Source organism: Pediculus humanus, genomic scaffold (genome assembly GCF_000006295.1).
Source record: "Pediculus humanus corporis 1103172108310 genomic scaffold, whole genome shotgun sequence".
Taxonomy (NCBI): domain Eukaryota; kingdom Metazoa; phylum Arthropoda; class Insecta; order Psocodea; family Pediculidae; genus Pediculus; species Pediculus humanus.
The window spans coordinates 516,242-536,884 of record NW_002987879.1 but is presented as its reverse complement, the minus strand read 5'-3'; the positions used below and the strand labels follow the sequence as shown (position 1 = coordinate 536,884).

The 20,643-nt window shown below is 29.0% G+C and overlaps 1 protein-coding gene across 1 annotated transcript; it reads left to right on the top strand.

Annotated features, from left to right (window-relative positions):
• Positions 1-19,956: 19,956 nt before the first annotated feature.
• Phum_PHUM586180 (uncharacterized protein) lies at positions 19,957-20,411 on the top strand (the record flags this gene model as incomplete). The annotated part of the gene is made up of 2 exons (XM_002432423.1): positions 19,957-20,036; positions 20,336-20,411. The coding sequence occupies 2 exons, from the start codon at positions 19,957-19,959 to the stop codon at positions 20,409-20,411; spliced, it is 156 nt and encodes a 51-aa protein (XP_002432468.1).
• Between the last annotated feature and the right edge of the window lie 232 nt (positions 20,412-20,643).

Genomic DNA, 20,643 nt, shown 5'->3' with positions numbered 1-20,643 from the left:
TTTGGTCGCGATCACGTGATTAGTAAAAATTTGATTAAAAAAAAAAAGGGGGAAATTTTTTTTGAAAAGGTCAAAGTGTCAAATCAATCAATCAATCAATCGGAAATCAAAATTACAAACGAAGGTGGGGATGAGAAAAAAAGAAGGGAAAAAAATGGAATGATTCGATTATTAATTAAGCGTTTGTTTAATTAACAAAGGAAAAAAAGGAAAAAAAATCAATAAATCGATTTCGTTTGTAGAAAAGGAAAAGATTTAATTTAACCGGAAGGAAATGGATAGAGAGAGTGAGAGGGGGTGAGGGGAGGAGAGGGGATTGGGATGAAGAAGGTTAAGGAATTTACAAAGTGTCTCCGATGTTCTCGAAGTCTGGAAAATGTTTTATTTTGTTTTGTTCAGACGAACGGACGTTAACACTCGGGCTACATAAATAATTACCCTTATTAATTACACCGGAAGGGATAGTAGGGGAGGTAGGGGGAAGTGAAAAGTGGGGGGAGGAACGAGACGACGATTATTATTATTATTGTCATTACGACAGAATTATTTATCTAAGGGTAAAATATTTTGTTCGAATGAATGAATAATTTCGGTACGTTTGGGTCGCGTCGTGTGCCACCGCGATAATTTATTAATTTTTTCTTTTCTGTGACGTTGTTACGAGTTTCTTGCGTCACGCACGTGCACACGTACACGAACACGCACCCCCCACCCACCCGCGCGCGATAACGTCCGGTATCGCAAAGGAAATAATTTTTTCGGTGTCGTTTTATGTTCGTATCGTGTTTCGGAGAGCGTTCGGAAAAATCTCTCATTGATCGTATCATTATTATTATTATTATTATTATTATTATTATTTAAATTCGAATTTGTAATTTTTATTAAGGAAAAGTTGGCAGTACTGTCGGAGGAAAAAACAAATAAAAATAAATAAATAAATAAATACGAAATGTGAATTTTTATGCATTCGTAAATAATTTTCTTTTTCTTCATCTTCTTCTCTTCTCTTTTGTTTTAATTTGCATGATTATTTATTTATTTATTTATTTATTGCTGTCGTCGTCGTTTATTTGCTGTCGTTGTTTATTTGCTGCCGTCAAGAGATTTTTTTTTTTTTTATTCGACGATTATTATACTCGTTGTTTGTACGTGAATTTTTTTTTTCGGATGGAAAATAACGAAATAATTAAAAAAAAACAAAAACACGTAAAAACAAAAACGGTTAACAATCGATTTTTTTTTTAAATTTGTTTGTTGTGTTTGTAGTGTTGTTTGTTTGTTCGTATTTATTTATTTATAAATTTTTAAAATGTTTAAAAAGAGAAAAAAAAAAGTATTTTACGTGAAAATATAAATTTTGAAGCGCGCAACACGTCTACCTGTCAGTTCGGGATAACATTTCAAATGTCAACTTTTTTTTTTTTTTCGTTCGTTCGTTTGTTTGTTTGTTGTATGTTTACTTTTAGTTAAAATTACATTTTTCCATTGATTTCTATCGTTTTTTATATGAAAATTTACATATATATATATATATATATATATATATATGTATACGTAAAGCGAATGAATTTTTAAACGCGTGACGATGATGATGATAATGATAATGGTAATAACGTTAAAACTTTTTACATTTAAATTGGAAGGTTTAGGGAATCGATAACGATCCTGACGTAATAATGATAATATTATTAATAATGAATTTATTACTTTACGTATTTATTTTCGTAAAGGAAATGTTAAGAGAAAAAACGAGGTAGGGGGTAGGGGTGGTTGAGTGAGGGTAGGGTGAGGAAAACGCAAACCATATAAAAAAATTTTTTTTTTCCAGGCTCGGTGCTGGTACTTAACACTTCACGCGCGTTTGTTTTTCCTTTTTTCTTTTTTCTTTTTCCTTTTCCTTTTGTTTTTGTTTGTTTTGTCTTTTCCAGGTTTTATTTACCTTAAAATAAAAACAAAAAAATTTTTTTTTATCCAGGAATCACACGCACACACTTTGAGAACGTTCGTATAAAATTTGGCTTTTGTATTCACCGCACAGGGCGATATTACATTACGTTTAATGACTTTGTTTCTTCTTCCTTTTTTATTTTCTTTTGTGTTATTTTGTTTGTTTGTTTGTCCTACTATATTACGTTTCTTTTTTTTAACAATTAAATAATTTTTTATTTTACTCTTTTTTAGCGACGAAAAACAAAAAAACAAAAAGTTTTTATATACTTTATTTTACCTTTTGTCTCCTTTCCTTCCTTTTCTCTCCGCTTTTACTTTCCAAAAAAAAAAAAAAAAATATTCTTTTTACGTAATGGAATAAATAAAAATTATTATTATTATTATTATTACGAAAACGGAGGTCGGGGAGCGGGAAGAGGGGAAGGGTATTGAAATTGAATGAAAATATTTTGGAAAAAAATCACAAATTGTTGTTTTCGTTGTTTGAATCACTTTTGTTCGTATTGTTTTCCCGATCGAATTCCGAGACGGATTTATTATCATTATTATTATTATTACTGAAGGGATTGGAAAACAAAAAAGGAAAAAAAAATGGAAAAACAAGTTTTATCACTCAAGACAAAAAAAAAAAAAAACAATTTGTCAAATTTCATTCGATAAAAGTTCAAAAATGTCGCGGTTGAAAGGAGATGAAATCAAAACAACGCGTAAAACAACATAATGATAAAAAAAAGGATAGAAGGGGGGTAAGAAGGGTGAGGTGAAAAAGAAGCGGGGGGTGACGGTGGAGGCATAAAAGGCGGCGGTGAAAGGAAAATCGGGAAAAGTAAGACGAAATACAATATAAATTGAATAAAGAATGTAAATTGTTTGTGTTGTCAAAGGTCGTTGATTTTAAAGGATTTTGTTTCTTCGGTTTTTGTGCAACACAAAAATTCATTCATTCAATCATTCATTTATTTATTCACTCATTCATTCATTCATTCGTTCATTCATTCATTGAATTTTCTATTCGTTTCGATTCGAAATGGGTTTTTTAAAATTATAATTGTTACGAAGTGGTTTTTATTATTTAAAAAAAAAGCAAAAAAATAAAAAAAAAAAGTTTTTTTAATTATATACGATGATGATGATAATGATAATGGTGATGATGATAATGATGATGGTGATGATGATAATGATGATAATAATAATATTAATAAAAAAGCAGAAGACTCATCGGGGACAAACGCAAATTTAAAAAAAAAAAAAAAACTCGCATTTCAGCATTATATGTGAATAAATTAAACGAATTTTTTTACCCCCTTTTTGACGACGCCGCCATTTTTAATTTTTTATTTATTTATTTGTTTTTCCGCTTTGCAAATTTTCTAGAATTTCTTTCAAAAGAGGGGGGTATGTTCACAAATCCAAAAAAAAAAAGGATTAAAGTGAAAAAAAATGCAGAAAGTTAATAAACAAAAAAACAAATGTTTTTTAAAAGAAAAGGCGACGGTGGCGCGGCGGTAGTGGTAGTGGAGACGAAAGGAAACGGTAAATTCGGTTAAAACGGAAATGGTATGAGGGGGGAAAAAGGATTTTTTTATTTTTGATAACGTTTCGAGGATATATAAACGGCTTAAAAAGACAGCAATAAATTTAATCAACGAGTTTCACAATATTCGACTCCCCATGAGAAAAAAACATTCAAACACTCTCTCTCTCTCGTGTTTATGTTTTTTTTTTTTTTTTTTTTTTTCATTTCGAAATGATAAATTATTTTAATGAAAAAAAAAAAAAAAAAAATGGCGGAGGTTCTGTTGGTGCATTAGTATTTCTGACGACGACGATACGTATAAAAAGAAAAAAAAAATCGTCATCGAAGAAAACATTTCGTTGCCAACTTTTCTTGTTTGTCGTTTTCTGGAGCAAAAGGAAATAAAAAATTCCTTTTTATTTTCCCCCTCCTCCTTCCTGTCGGTCCCCCCTCGAAAAAAAATAGAGATTCTCCTGATGAACTTTTTCCGTGACCGAAATTTTTAATTTTGTGTGACTTTTTCCGATACTTTTTTTTTTGCGTCATAATAGTCGGACGTGCAAAAGTTTTCACGTCGTTTCTTATCATCATCATCATCATTATTTTCTTCATCTCTTGTTTCTTATTTTTCTTTCTTTTTCTTCCTCTTTTTTTTTTTGTTTGTTGTTTGTTGTCGGATCAAATACGAGTCAAAAAGTCTGGTTGTTTTCCCCCGTTCGATTTGTATTCTCGCGTCGTTCACTAAAACCCATCCTAGAACGTTTGTTTCCTTTATTACCAGCATCACCATCATCATTATTATCGATCGTTTGTCGCGTGTTCGTCTGTTTCACCTTCTAGAAAAATCGATGAAAAGAAAAAATGATGATAACAGCGATAATTTTTACTAACCTGTCATCGTTTTTGTGACAATCTTAGCCAGTTTCCGGTTGGTAAAAAGAAATAAAAGAAATAAAAGAAAACAATCAAAAAAAAAGGAAATAATAATGATAATGATTACTTGGGGAAATCGAATTCAATTGGGTTTTTTTTTATTATCATTATCATCATCATCATCATCACGAACAATTTTATTTTTATTCTTTCGCGATAGATTTCTTATTATTATTATTATTATCACTATTATTATTATTATTATTATTATTATTATTTTCTTTTTATTTGTTTTAAGAGAATGGATTCGAGTTTAAATCGATTTTGAAAAGTCTCATTCGGATTATCCCAGAAATTTTCGACTTTTCTTCCCTTTTTCTCCCATCTCTCCCCGCCTCCTTCTTCCTCCTTTTTTTCTCCTGATTTTTCAACTCCTCCCCTTCACCCCATTCGAGTTAAGTAATTAATCTTTTTCTTACTTTAAAAAAAAGGAAAACTTTTGAAAATCTAATTATTAACTTTTAAACTTTCTCGCAGGACTTCCTCTCTGTGATTTCTTACTTTTCTATTAAAAAAAAAAAATGGGGGGCGAGCAGGGAGCGGGAGGAGGTGGCGAGAAACCCTTCGTTTTAAATTTTCAATCGAGGTAAAACAATTATTTGTTTTATAAAAAAAACGAGGTCGTCGTCGACGACGACGACGACGATGAAATTTCGACTGCGTAAAATTAAATATGGCGGCATTTTTTATAAACATAAATTATTAATGAAAATTTTTTTTTTTTTTTTTTTAATTTTATTAAAAGAATAAAAATGACGGTCTCGTAATTATTAAAATAATATTCAATTTTTTACGTGGAGGGAGCGTGGGGGAGGGGGGCAAGTGACGGTTGGAAAATTAAAAAAAAAAAAAAAAGGAAAAAAGAAAATTTTGAATTCGTGAAAATTTTTTTTTTTTTTTGTTTTCTCTTCCGTGTATTCATTAGAATATTTTTCCATTGAAAATTTTTTCATTTATTCACAACGACGACGATGATGATGATTATGATGACGTTTTTTCGTGGCGGAAAATTTTTTCTCTCTCATTAAAAAAGAGTGAGAGAGAGGGAGAGAGAAAATGATGGCGTTCGTTTTGTGAAAAAAAATTTTTTTTTTTCGTTTTCGATTTTTTTTTTTTTTTTTGCGTTTAATGAGAAAGAGAGATAGAGAGATGAGTTATATATTTTTTTTTCGTGGGGATCCTGGATTTTGAAAAAATATCCTTTTCTTTTTCTACCCCCTCCCCCCATCATTTTCCTTTGAAAAAATGTTAAAAAGAAAATCTCAAGCCACGTGTCGAAAAAAAAAAAATTTTTTTTTTTTCGGTTTTTTTTTATTCTCTCTCTTCCTTTTTTTTTCTCTTTCTTTTTCTCCTCATCGACCATATTTTAAAAAAGGAAAGAAATTCAATATCGTTTTAAAGAAAAAAAAAAAAAAAGGAAAAAAAAAAAAGAAAAACGTCGCCGAAACTTTAAATTGTCATTGAAAGACAAAAAAAAACGGAAACTATTGAAAAATCGTTATTTTCAGATTTTCTTTTTTCTCTCTCTTTCTCTCTCTTTCCCTTTCTCTCTCTCTCTTTTTTTTCTCCAGTAAATTCCAGTTTAACAATAAATAAACACGAACAAACAAACAACAAACGACGAGTAAATACGTTAAAAAACGAATTAGAATTTTAAACATGATAAATAAAAAAAAAAAAAAATGGAGAAAATGTTTCCCACGCGGCGGAAATGAAAAATTTTCCTTTGAGAGCAATTTATATTAATTGCACGATTGCTTTTAATTAATAACTAAAGTTTTTTTTTTTTTCGCGTGCCTCCGTGCGTGTGGGTGCGTGAGTGCGTGTGCACCCGCGTAAATTTCGATCCCCGAAATTTTCCAGACTAATTTTTCCAAAAAAAAAAAAAAAAAAAATTTATTTTTTATTTTCGTGGCGGAAATTTTTTAAATTTTTCGTGGAAATAAATTTTTAAAATAAATAAAAATTTATTTTAAAAAAAATTTGTTATTTATTTTTAAAATTTAATATTATTTCGGATAATTATTAACTTTGACGTTTTATTTTTTTTTTATCCGACTTGAATTACGTTCTTTAACTTGTTAATTATGTATTTTAAAGCATTTTCTCTTATTAAAAACTTTTTCTCTCCCAATGAATTATTTATTTATCGTGGAAGTAGAAAAAAAAAAATTTTTTTTTCATTCTTGTTTTTCATTTTGTTATAATAATTAGGGGTATTAAATGTTGCGTGATTAAACTTTTTTTCCTTTTCTTTCATTTCCGGTATGAAAATTAAGTCTGCGTGTGTGCGCGTGCGCGTGTTTTTAAAAATGATAAGAAAATAAAAGAATTTGCATAATGTTTTACGCCCGCAAATACGTTTTTCGTCTGCTTTCTTTTTCTTTTTCCATTTTTACCTTTTATCTATTTACTTTTCGTCATTATTACGTGGTTTTAGAAAATTGTGGAAAGAGAAAAGTTGAAATAGAGAGGGGGAAAATAGAGGTTTTCATCACTCGAGTTTTATTATTATTATTATTATATTTATTTCGGGAACGGAAATAAAACGAACGAAAATGATTGCGTTTGTTGCGTTCGTGAGTGCGTAAATTCGTCGTACGAAATCAATCGATCGATAAAATTGATTTATTGATCGTTATCGTTCCACCCAGATCGTGTTTGTTTTTAGTTTTAATTTTAATTTAATCTAATTTTTTTGTTTTTTGTTTTTTGTCCGACATAAAATTCAATCAGTATCGATTTACTCTCTCTCTCTCTCTCTCTTTCTCTCTTTCTGTAAAAAAGGGAAAACGCGTAGTAATTAAAAATAAATTTAATAAAAAAAAAAATTCCGGATGATTTTTTTTTTTGTTTTTCCGGAAAAAAAGATAAAAAAATAATAATGATAATAATGATAATAATAAATGTAAAATAATACGACGACGACGACGACGATGATGATGATAATGATGATGACTTTTGAACCTATAGGAAAATTTTTTACGTTTCGTTTTTGTTCATTTTAAACACATTAACGGTCCGAACTGAGATTTTTTTTTAAATGCGTCATTTCCGATTTGATTTATTATTATTATTATTATTGTTATTATTTAGAAACGTAACAAAAGGAGAGAGAGAGAGAAAGAAATGAACAACGTTTAAATTTTTGTTTTCCCCTCGGATATAGCATAACGTATCGAACGAACATCGGGAAAAAATTTTTTTTTTCTTAGTCTTTGTAAATCTCGGAGATTTAAAAAAGGAAAAAAAAAGAAGATAAAAAAATCAATGGAAAAATATGTCAAAGGTTTTTTTTTTCCTTTAAAAAAAATAAAAAAGCTCAAAGTTGTTGTTGTATTTGCTTTAAGTGGGTAAAAGTTTGTTGCTTTAATGGATGGCTTTCGGTTGAATGATAATCCAGTTCTTACAACGACAGAAAATTCCAAGCGTTTGAGGGGAAAGGGAGGGAGGGAGGAGGGGAAGAGGAAAGAGCGCTGCTAAAGGGTTCACGTTTTTGTTTTTTTACTGTTTTCCCCGCTTGCCTTTCCCATCGGCCTTTTTATTCGGATGATAGTACGTGACGTATGTATTTATTTTTGAAAAAATAAAACGCAAAATCAAACAACTCGTTTGTATGCGGCAAACAAACAAACAACCAAACAAAATGAAAAAAAAAGATTTTGCGTTTTTTTTTTTGCCTTTTACATAATTTTAAAAAAGAAGAAAAAAAAAAGAAAAATTAATAGTTTCGAACGTAATAAATTATCTTAAACCGTGATGAGTAATAAAAAGAACGAAAGAAAAGAAAGAAAGAAAAGAAAGAAAGAAAGAGAGAGAGAGAGATAGAAAAAAGGAAAGTCAAAAAGGAAAAAGAAAAAAAAATTTATGAGAATGGGCGGAAAAAGTGGAAGAAATTCAGAAAAAGTAGATGATGTAAAAGAGAGAGAGAGAGAGAGAGGGTAAAAGGTGGTAAGGCAAAGGGTTGAGACTTGATGCATGACTTAACCCCTGAGGAAATGGCGTGACGGTTGTTTTTACTTTTTTTTTTTTCTTTTGGATCCGTTGAAAAAGTGTTTAAACCCCCCATCACCTCATTTCTTCCATTCCTCCCTCAAAAAAAAAAAAATATATATATATATATCTTTAACGTGTCGGGAAAAAAAAAAGAAAGATGAGAAAATGAAGAGAGAAAGAGAGAGAGAGGGAAGGAGAAAAAAAAAATCGATTTTGATTTTTTCTTACAACAGTGTTATTATTATTATGATGATTATGGTGATGATGATAATTATTATTATTATTATTGTTTTTTACTCATGTTTCCAACGCGTGAAATTTCACATCCATTTGTTGCTCTAAATGCCAACTACAGCTGGTTGAAGGGGACCAAATGACTCGAATCGGCTAAACTTGGCCCGGCGTCAACCAGCTAAAGAAGAGCATTAGTCCTTCTTTTTTTTTTTAAACAAAACGAAAAAAAAATTAACGTTCCTCCTTTCTTGAGGGGTGAGTGGGGAGACAGGGAATGGAAATTCACAGAAAAAAAAAAAATTTTACCGGGAGGTACAGGCGTCACTTCAAAATAAATCTGAAAAATTTCTTTTTTCTTCTTCTTTTCCATCTTGCGTTTTTCTCATTTCGGGGCGTCGTTTTTTTTTTTTCATCTCATTTTCTTTTCTCTTTTTCTCTCGCTTTTTTGCATAGCCTCTCTCTTTTCTTCTTTTTATTCCTCTTGCAAAAATTCTGCGAAATGAAAATTTAAAAAAAAAAAAAAAAGGAAAGGAAAAATTCAAAAAAAAAAATGATTAATTTGGATTTGAATCGGTTTTCCAACATCTCTCTCTCTCTATTTCTCTTTTCTTTTTCTCTCTCTTTTCTTAATCAGCATTTCTAAATTATAATTTTTTTACGGCCGGGAAATTTTCATATTATTATTATTATTATTATTTTGGCTTTTCTTTCGTGCCCTAATTTTTTTTTTTTTAAAGATTTCATTCTTTCTTTGCCATATTTCCCCCGCCTCTTTCTTTCCTTTCTTCTCATTCTTTTTTTCAAATCTTGCGTTCGTAAATGCGTCAATGCGTTCATTTGTTTAATTCACACGTGTGGAACAACTCCCCCCCCCCCAAAAAAAAAAGAAAAGAAAAAAAAAAGTCAAGGCGTTACGAAATAAAATTTTCTCTCATCGCTTTTTAAATATTCATCATTATTATTATAATTAATAATAAATTTTGTTAAAGTAATTAATGTGTTTGGTAAACGCGGTGTAATGCGTGATTGCATGCGTGCGTGCACGCGTGAAAAGTATTATATTTAAAATTTTCTCTCTTTTATTTATATATATATATATTTGGGTTTTGAACTTAATTTTTTGTTTTTTCGAATTCAATTTATTGCGGTTGCACCTGGCGGTATTTGAACCGCCATTTTATTTTTCACCCTTAAAAATAAATTTAATTTTGTGTGTGTATGTGTGCGCGCGTGTGTGTGGAAAAAGTTTATTTTCACCAAAAAAAAATAAAAAAAAATAAAAAAGGAAATTATTTCCTTTTGTTCAAACGAACGAATGAAGTATTGTTATTTTAAAAAACCTACAAAAAATAATAAAATAAAATAAAAGAAAAGAGAAAATTAAGTTTAAAAAAAAAAAGAAAATTTTCGCAGCGTAAAATAATAATAATAAAAATTGCGATTTTTGAAATAAGTAAAAGAAAACGCGCGTAAAATTTTAACGAACAAACGCGTTTGCGTTTGAAAAAGCGGACGTCGGTAATTGAATTTAAGTTTTTTTTTTTTTATACTTCTCTTATTTTAATTTTACCTTTTTCTTCCCACTTTTCCCCTCTCCCTCTCCCGTTTACCTTTTGAACCCACTTCTCCTCCTTCTCGTTTTCCCTTCTCTCCCGTCTCGAATCCTTTTTTTTTTGCGGTCATTATTGATTTACCATTATTGGTGAAAAATGAGTTTTGTACGTATACGAAATGTATTTTGTATAATATCACACGCTCGTGCATCGTAAATTTTTCTTTAGCCACGATGAATAAAATTCTTTTTTTTTTTTTTTGTCCGTTTTGATTCTAAAGCCACGCGGGGGGTTTGAAATCGGGAAAGGAGGGGAGGGGGAAAGTCGGGAAAGTCGTATTTCGTTAAAAAAAAAGTAAAGTAAAATATGAAAAGGATTCGATTTTCGTCGAAATGAAAAAAAAAAAAAAAAAAATTGGTTTGGAAAAAATGAGGAGAGCAGAGGGGCGGGGAAGGAGGAGGTGGGGAAAAATAAATAAATTGAAAACAAATCCCACGTCGTCGATCGATGTCTGACAGGACGACAACGACAACAAAGAAGAAAAAGGAAAAAAAGGAAAGTAAAGGGTTTAAATTAAAAAGGAAAAGTAACAACGATAAGAAAAAAAAATTTTTTTTTTTTGGAAAATATATCGAAGTAAATTTTCGATAAATCGAATAAACGAGAAAAGTTAGTCGTTAACTAAAAATAAATAATAATAATAATAATATCGAAATGAGAAGAAAAGGAAAAAAGGAAAAAAGGAAAAAAGGAAAGGAAAAGATGGTCGTCGAGCGTTTTATAAGACAAATGATAAAAAAAAACGATGATTATAATTTATTATTATTATTATTACCGTAATTAATAAATTTTACTAATTTCTTATTAAATGACTAATTTATCAAAGGAAAAAGAAAAGGAAAGGAAAAAAGGAAAGAAATAATAAATAAATATGTATATTCACGAAATAACGAGGGATGAATTTTTAATTATTAATAATGAGGAAGAATTGGAATAAGAAAAAGAAGAAAATCTTCCTTTTCCTTTTTTTTTTGTTGAATTTGTGTGTCAAAGGAAAAAAGGAAAAAATTTAAATATTTAAAAAAGGTCAAATTAAAATTAATGAAATTAAATAGAAACTACTGGATAAATTGAAATTTAAAAAAAAATTTTTTCTTTCTTTCTTTCTTTTCTTTTTTTTCTTTTCTTTTCATTCCTTTTTTTCCCTTTCCTTTCCTTTCCTTTCCTTTTTTTCATTTCTTTTTTTTGCGGGCGCGGAGTGAGGGAAAAAAGTCATTTCCTTTTCCTTTTTTCATGTCGTATTCCGGTTGACACGCCGCAAAAGGGTCGGAAAAGAAGTTTTTTTTTTTTTTGTGAGTGAAAAGGTTTGCGTAATTAAAATTATCACCGTCATTATTATTATTATTATTATTATTATTATTATTATTATTATTATTATTATTATCATCGTCGTCGTCGTCATTATTATTATTATTATTATTATTATTATTCTCCGGTGTACGAATGTAAAAAGATTTGAAAAATTTATAAAGATTTCTATTTCTGGAAATTTTTTTTTTTTGTCGGATTGCTTGAAAAAAATGTCTGACCTTTTTCCTTTTTTCTTTTTTTTTATACCTTTTTTATTAACAAATTTATTTATTGTTTTTTTTTTGTTTGTTTGTTCGTTTCCGTTTCCGGTGAAAGAATAAAAAAAATTTTCTTTTATTTTTTTAATTTAATTTTTTTTATTTATTCATTTTGAAACTCTCACCATTCCCCCATTCTCTTTTTTTTCGTGATATTTAAATGACATTTTCTTTTGTTAACATCAATATCATCATCATCATCATCATCATCATCATTATTATTATCATCATCATTACTATTATTATTATTAATATTATTTCGGAATTTTTTTTTTTTTTTTAACGAATGATTTTAAATAATAATAAAAGTTTAGTGCCTGCGATTTGTAATCAATTAAAAAAATTATCATAAAATAAATGACGTCATAACTAAGTCTGAACACGCGTGTCGGGGAAATGGTAAGGGTGGGAGGAAAAACGAAAAACGTATATATATATATATATATACGAACGAACGAACGGACGTTCTTAGAGAATGAAAAACGTTCGCGTTCGTGTTTCCGACAAGGTCGTCGTAGAAAATGTCACGCAAATCGTTTCTAATTTTTTTTTTTTTTCTGACGTTTTGGCTCGTGCAAGACTCTCTCTCTGTTTCTCTCTCTCTCTTTTTGCTCTTCTCTCTCCTCTCGTTTCCTTCCCTCAACATCTCTAAAGAAAATAAAATAAATTCGTACAAAAATTTATTTTATTTTATTTTATTATTAATAATAAAAATATCTATGGATTTTCCCCTCTTAAAAAAAAAAATCAATAATGATTTCCTCTTCCCCCCACCCCCCCATTCCTAAAAATTTTCAAACCTGGACAATCAATTTCCGGTACAGAAAAAAAAAAAAAAAACAACGAAAAGGTCACCGAAATATGTCAATCGTATATTACGACTCGTTTCATTCGTCTCTACGTCACATATAGTAGCAAATGCTGGAATTTTCTCTCTCTCTCTCTCCTCCCTCCCGTACGAATAAGTCAAAAGGTTGGGGAGGGGGAAAGGGGGGCGCGTACATATATATATAGTTTTTTGTCGTTGTGAGCTCGTATTAAAAATGCCATTTTCAAAATGAAATACGTTACGAATTTCAAATGAGATGGTTTTTTTTTATTTTTATAAAAATAATAATAATAATAATGATAATAATAATACAAGTGAAGCAGAAGAAAAAGAGATAAGAGGAAATGGTGGAAGGGGGTTTAAAAAAAAAAAAAAATTAATATGAATAAGGTTAATGCTTTAAAAAAAAAAAAATACATATATATATAAAAAATAAAATAAAATTATGACTTATAGATAAGTGCACTCTAAAGTACGGTCTTTTTTTTTTTATATATACACACATATATTTTTTTTAAAAAGTGGGAGAAGAAGAAAAAATGTCGGGGAGACAGAAGAAATGAAAAAAAAAAAAAAAAAAATGGCGTTATTTATGAATGCGGTTATAATTTATTACACGAAAGTAATTTTGAAAAAAAAAAAAAAAAAAAAAAAAAAAAACATTTTTTTTTTTTATTAAAGTATTAGAAATTGTTTAAAAACATGAAAAAAATAAAAATGAAGATTGGATGGAAGAATATCCCGGTAAAGGGATTTAATAATATCGATCGTTTTTGGTTGTTTGTTTGTTTGTTTTGTATACGGGTCGTTTATTCGTTCGTTCCATTTTTTTTTTTTTTTTATGTATTTATTTATTGTGAGTTTTTATCAAAAAAAAAAAAAAAAAATCTTTTTAGATGGATTTTTGTTTTTCATTCGTAACGATTTTACCTTCCTATACTTTTCTCTCTCTCTCTCTCTCTTTCTCTCTTTCTCTTTCTCTCTTGTTATTTGTTTTTTTTCGATTCATCTCTCTTTCTCTCTCTCTCTCTCTTTTTTTTTTTTTTAAATAACGAAAAATATAAATTTTACTAAATGTTTTTTCGTTTGTGAATATCAAAAATTATATATTTTTCATTGATTGTTCGATTGATCGATTGATTGATTGATTGAGAAAGAAAGAAAGAAAGAAACAAACAAACAAACAACAACAAGAAAACATTAAGAGCGAGCGATTTTTTATTTTATTATCATTTTACGTGTTTGGAAAATAAAAAAAATGGCGGCTCTAACACAAAAAAAAAATTATTGATTTAATAATAAACATTAATAATTAACGGGAACGGTATCAAAATAATAATAATAATAATAATAATAATAATAATAATAATAATAATAATAATAAAAGTTACGCGCGCGTTAATATCTCTAACGATCGTCGAGTTTTTTTCCGAAATAATAATAATAAATTGAATGTTAAATCAACGGGAAAAAAAAATTATTATTAGGGATAAAGGGGGGCGGAGAAAGAGGAGGATGGAGGATGGAGGAGGAGGAACATTGTTTTGGTGCCTTACCAGCATAAAAATAAAAAAATTCGTCTGCTATTAAGAGGAGAAAAAAAATAAAAAAAATTTTTTTTTTTATATGAATTTTATTGCGTTTTTCTTTCCTTTTTCTTTGGGGGGGGAAGGGAATTTTTTTCCGGTTTTTTTTTTTTTTGAAAAGTGTTTAAGATATATTTGGAGTATTTTAATTTCGCGCCATTTTTTTTTTAAATTTTTAAAAATGAAATTTTGCAAACTCTTTAACGGTTTTTTTATTCGAATTTAAATATTTTTTTTTTTTTTTATTAACAACAAGTTTAAAGTTTGTTTAAATTCATTAAAACTACTAAAAGTGTAGTTTACAAAAAAAAGAGAGAGGGGGGTGAGAAAAAAAAAGTAAAATTAATTTACGAACGTGCCCCGTTGGGAACATAAAATTAAACACAAAAAAAAAAAAAAGAAGAAAGAGAGGAGGGAAGAAGAAAAACTTTTTCCTTTTTTTAGGGAGTCAAGTCTAGAAGTTTAATTAGAAAAAGAAAGAAAAAGAAAAGAAATGACCGGAGGAAGGAAAAAAAAAAAAAAAAAGAAAAAGTCGCACAAAAACTTTTGAGAAAATAAAATAAAACTTCCTACCCTCCCCCCTTTTTTTTGATAAGAATTATCGTGTTATAATAAAAAATATTTTCGTATGATGATGATGATGAAAGAAGCAACGTTGCAACGGGTCGTGAAAATTAATTTTTTGGGGGGCGTTAAAAACGCGACAGGAAAACAAATTCGATCGTGCAAACACAAAATCAGACGAAAGAAAAAAGAAAACAAATGTGTGAGTGTGTGTGTGGGTGCGTGCGCGTGCTCCGCCTAACAAAGTCATATGACTTTTGAGAGAAAAAGAAAGAGAGAGAGAGAGAGAGTGAGAGAGAAACATTAAAAATTACTCTCATCTTAATACGGTTGTGGTGCATCTATTTCGGGACACGATTTCGTTTGTGCGGATTGAAACGTCGTGGCAGAAATAATTCAATCGTTTCGTACTTAACCTTATTAAAAAAAATTTATTCGCAGGGCCAAGGATAAATTTTATTATCATCATCATCATTATCGTCGTCGTCGGTTTTTTTTTAATTAATTGTACGGATTTTAATTAATTAATTTTCATAATAATTTATTGTTGTTTTACAACTGATTCAATTTACGATATTTATTAACGATAAGTTATGTGCGTGCGTGCGTGCGTGAGTGCGTACGTACGAGATTGTTTATAGTAATGATTTAGAAAAAAAAAACGCGAGAAAATAATTCTAATAACGTAAAAGATGACAGAAAAGGTCGCTGACCTTTTAATGTTACAAAAAAAAAACAATTTTCTTTTTTTCTAAATTGTCGTTCCTTTTTTTTTTTTTTTTTATATCAAATGACGAATGAAACGTATCGGAAAACTTTCTTGGAATTACATTTGATGATGATGATAATAATAATAATAATGATGCGACGAAGGTTTTTCTTTGTTTTCTCTTTACTTACAGTTATTATGTTTTGCTGTTTTGGAAATATTTTTTTATATTTTTTTTGCGCACTTATTTACGTAAACAAATTGTAAAATAGTTTAAGGAAAGGAGAGAATGGGGAGCAAGAGGAAGGGGGAAGGAAGGAGAGAGGGTTCGTGCCGTAAATGTGATGATTTTAGAGATTCGGGTTAAACTCATAAATTTTTCTAAACGAAATACTTAAAAGCAAGAAAACACGCACTCGAACGTCTGGTAATAGGAAAATTTTTTCTTCCCCCCTCCCTCCCTCCCCTTTTCTTTACGTCCCGTTAGAAATAATAATAATGATAATAATAATAATTATTATTATCGTTATTTATTTGTTTTAAATGACGCGTGAAAAAATTTTCCGATTTATTTTCGGTTTTTTCCACGTCGTCGAAAAACAGAAAAAAAAAAAAATTTGGAAAAGGAGAGAAGCGTTCGTTCGTTTGTTCCTTCGCGAACGCATATTATGCGTATAAATACACGCACTATAGACGTTGTGAATTTTTTTTTCTATTTTATTTCTTCTGGAGAGAGAAAAAAAGAAAAAAAAAGAAAAAAAGATGAAAAAAAAAGGAAAAAAACTTTTAACGCCTGCCTGTCTGTCTGTCGGATCGAGTTTCATATTGATTTTTTCTTTTTTTTTTTTTTTTTTCTTTAAACTTGGTCCAATTTTTCATTCGCGATAATAATAATATTATTATTATTATTATTACTTTTCTATTTTTATTTAAAAAAAAAAAAAAATCATCACGACGACGGCGAACGTTTTTAAAAAAAAAAAAAAGTAATAAATAAATAAATAAATGTAATAACTTACGAAATATCGTTAAAGTCCTATTTTATTATCATTATTATCATCTTTATTATTATTATTATCCATGTGTGATATCCTTATTACGTTTAAATTCATGTTAGAATGAACGGCATCAATAAATTATTTAATTTATTCAGTTTGTTTGTCTGTTCGTTTGTTTTTTATTTTATTCATTACTTAAGTATTAGTACAAACACCGCCACCATCACCACCACCACCGTCACCACCGAAAAGTACGCACAAATTTATAGATTTACTCGTTTTTTTTTTGTTTTTTCGCGCCAAATTCGAAATTCTCACGGTTTCGGTTGAAAACGATTGTTCGAATGTCGAAACAAACGAATCGACCGTTTGTTTTGTTTTTGACTCGCGTTTTAAAATCGGTTAAAAATTAATATTCGCTATTTGGTTGGTTTTTGTTGTTGTTGTTGTTGTTTTTTCTTCTTCTTTTTTATCTTTTCTAATCATGTTTGTTTCCAATCGTGTTATTTTGGTGTTACGTTGATAGAAAGCACGCAAAAAAAAAAATAATAAGAAAAGAAGAAGAAGAAAAATCGAAAACCAAAGTTAAAAATATTCATCAAAATTATTTGCCGTCCATTATTTAACTTATGATGACCGTTTGACGTCATTTGGCATCTTTACATGCCTCACATGACCGAGGATCATGTTCTTGTTTCTATTTTAAAAAATGGATTGAAAAAAATTTTTTTTTTTTTATATGTTTCCCACTCTCTCTCTCTCTCACTCTCTCTCTCTTTTTTGTTCATCAGCTGTTCAAAAAAAATCGTAGAAATTTTCTAGAAAAAAAAAAAAAAAAAAAAAAAAAAAAACGTTTCTCCCTTTTTTAGCGCACATTGAACTCTCCTCTTCGTGTGTTTAATGACACGACGTTTTTTTTTTTTTTTTTTGATTTGGTTCGTAAAACATTTTTGGGTTGTTGTTGTTGTTGTCGTCATAAGCTGTTGTTTTAATCGAAAAAATGTAATAAAAATTTTTTATAATAATAACTAACGTGTTTTCTACGTCGGCCATTTTTTCTTTTTTTTCGCGCACTTAAAAATGAATTATAGGAAAGAAAAAAAGTTACAAACATTTTTTTTTTTCGTTTGTTTGTTTGTTTCTTCTTACAATTTTTTTTTTAATTTCGCGACGATCAAAGAAATAATAATGTATTACACTCTTGAAAGCATTAAATTTTATCGTTTTCTTTGTACTTCATACTTCCTCTTCCTTTTTTTTTTCTAGACTGTTTCCGTTTCCCTCAGGATAAAATAGAATTTGCCACGTAGTTTGTTTTTTTTTTTTTCTTTTTTCCCCCTCGAGTAAACAAAAAGAAAAATGTAAAATATTTTTTACGATATGTATTATTATTATTATTAGGTTGTTTTTATGTAAAAATAAAATTATCTATCTCGTTTGTTTTCGTACTTGAAATAATAATAATTCACACGACAGCAAAAAAAAAAACGTTTTTTACCGCCAGGAAAATTCTCTTTCTCTCTCACAAAAAAAAAAAAAAATTGAATAACAGGAAACAAACGAACGTGAGAACGAATCGACGTGTTCGATGGTTGTTTTTTGAATTATTTAAATTTTTTTTAAAATGTCGACGACGATTTACTCCTCCTCGTTATGTATTCCGCCGATACCGCCAACGCCGCCGCCGCCGCGTTTTTTCTCATTTTCCCGAAATGAAATTTATTTACTAACGAAACGAATATAATACTAATTGTCAAATCCCAAAATTATTTATTTATTACGATTTCGATAACCTGGCAGTAGAATTTCGATTTGATGAGAATGTGTGTCGTCTGCTTTACCGGAAGTAGTAAAAGAAAAATGCGTGGTCGTTTCAAATTTTTTCTTCATCTCAACCGAAATAAAGTAAAAAAAAAAAACTCAATAATTATGTAAAATAAAAAAAATAATAAAAAAAAAGGAATAAAGGAAAAAAGGAAAGAAAAAAAAGGGAAAAAGGAGGAGAAAAAAAAAGGAGACACGACCTGGCCGAATATGAATTTTTTTTTTTTTTTTTGTATACATAAAAAGGAATTCAAAAGAGAGAGAAAATGTAAAAGAAAATGAGACCCTCAAGGGTTACCGCATAAATTTCAAAAATGTTTTTCATCTCCACAAAAGACGAAAATGGTTTTTCATATCGGAAAATTTTTTTTTTTTTTTTACTCATACATATAAAATAAAAAAAATTTCCCGAAAGTTTTTTTTATGGATTTCAAAAAAATAAATAAAATTTTTAAAAAAATGTGTGTGTCCCGCTTTCCGGATTTTTCCGGTAGAAAATCATTTTGTACACAGTCAGACGCGTTTAATAATTTTCGCTATATTCGGTTTCGTGTCGGTTTCGACAAAGGAAAAAGAACACGAGGTTAAGAAGGAAAATAAAATGGTAGTAAAGGGGGAGACGTGGTAGTAGACGAAAAGTAAATAAATAACCTTAAACGAGTTTTAAAATTAAAAATAAAACTTTGAGCTTATTAAACGTTTACCTATAATCGCGTTATTCCCAAAAAAAAATTTTAATTTAAAAAAGAAAAACTGTTAAAAATTATAAAATGCAATTACGAGCTTATTATAAACATATGTCCAAAACGGTTTTCTTTTTTTGCCAATTTCTTTTTTCCCGAGCCGAACGAGAATTAAGAAAAAAAAATAAAAATGGCGGAAAGTTTTTTAACACAAAAAAAGAAAATTTTAAAAGTCGGTTTCGATTTCTTTCCTTTTTTATTTTTAAAAGGAAAAAAAAATCTGAAATAGAAAAAACCTTTTTTTCCTTTTAGTAAAAGGAAAAAGAAGGAAAAACAATAAAAAGGATTTTCGAAATGAAATCTTTTGCCACGTTAGGAAAAAAAAAAAACGAATGTTTTTTTCGTACATTTTTCTTTTCTTAATTGATGCGTATAAATTAAATCGAACGCGCGCGAACGCAAGAAAAAAAACGAACGGAATTGTTAGTGAGTGAGAGAGATAGAAAGAGAGAGAGAGAAACTATTATAAGCATTTAATCTTTGCCCTAATAAAATTTGATTTTTAACGTTTTATATTAAACATTTTTGACCTTTTCAAAAAAAAAAAAAAAAAAAAACCGAAACGTTCGCTGTTCGCGTGACCGAATAAACGACGGGCGGGGGCGGGGTGGGGGTAAGGGGAGGGGAAAGAAAAATCATTAAACGACACGTTCGCTTGCAAAAAGATTTAATTCCCTCCTCCTTCTTCCCTCCTCCTACTTCTTTCTTTCTTCCCTCCCTCCCACTCTTCGAATTCAAAACGTTTTTTTTTTAAATTCCAAGAAGGAAAATTATTTTATTATTATTATTAATAAATATTCTATTTCCACGTCTCGAAAACATTTTTTTTCTTTCTTGTAAATGAAAAACGGAAAATAGTTAATCCGTCGTCGTTCATTATTCAGCTTAATTAAATGTTGTATTCGTTAAATTTCGTAGGCGTGATACGACTTATAAAAAGGCATAAAATAAATGATGCTCTTCGTTTATTACGGTTAATTTGGTTAATCGTTTTTCTCTCTCTCTCTTTCCCTCTCCATCAGGTTATCATCATCATCATCTTCGTTTTTTTTTTTCGTCACGTTTGTCTTTTTTCTCTTTTTCCCTTTCCATCCCTTTCGAAACACTTATTATATTTTCCACCCTTTCGTTTTTTATTATTTTATTTCTCTCACTTTTTAATTTTTTTCTTTTCTTTTTTTTCTTCGAAGCTTTGTTTTCTCTCTCTTTCTTTCTCTCTCCCACTCTATCGACGGAACGAAACGAGAAAAAAATATATATATATTTATCCAGGAAACGTAAAAATGAGAATATTACGCCATTAGTTAATTTAACCGATATTGCTTTACTCGAAAGAAAAAAAAAATGAAAAAAAAAAGATTTCGAATTGCTGGAGGTAAAAATTAAAAAATAATAATAATAATGATAATGATGATAATAATAATAATAAGGCGAGTTCGAGTCGTGGTAAAAGAGGAAAGGAAAGGAAAAGAAAGGAAAGGGAAAAAAATGAAAAGGAAATAACAAAAAAAAAAAAAATTAGTTTCAACGTTAAAAAAAAAGAAAAAAAAAAGAGAAAGAGAGTGAGAGAGAAAGAGAAG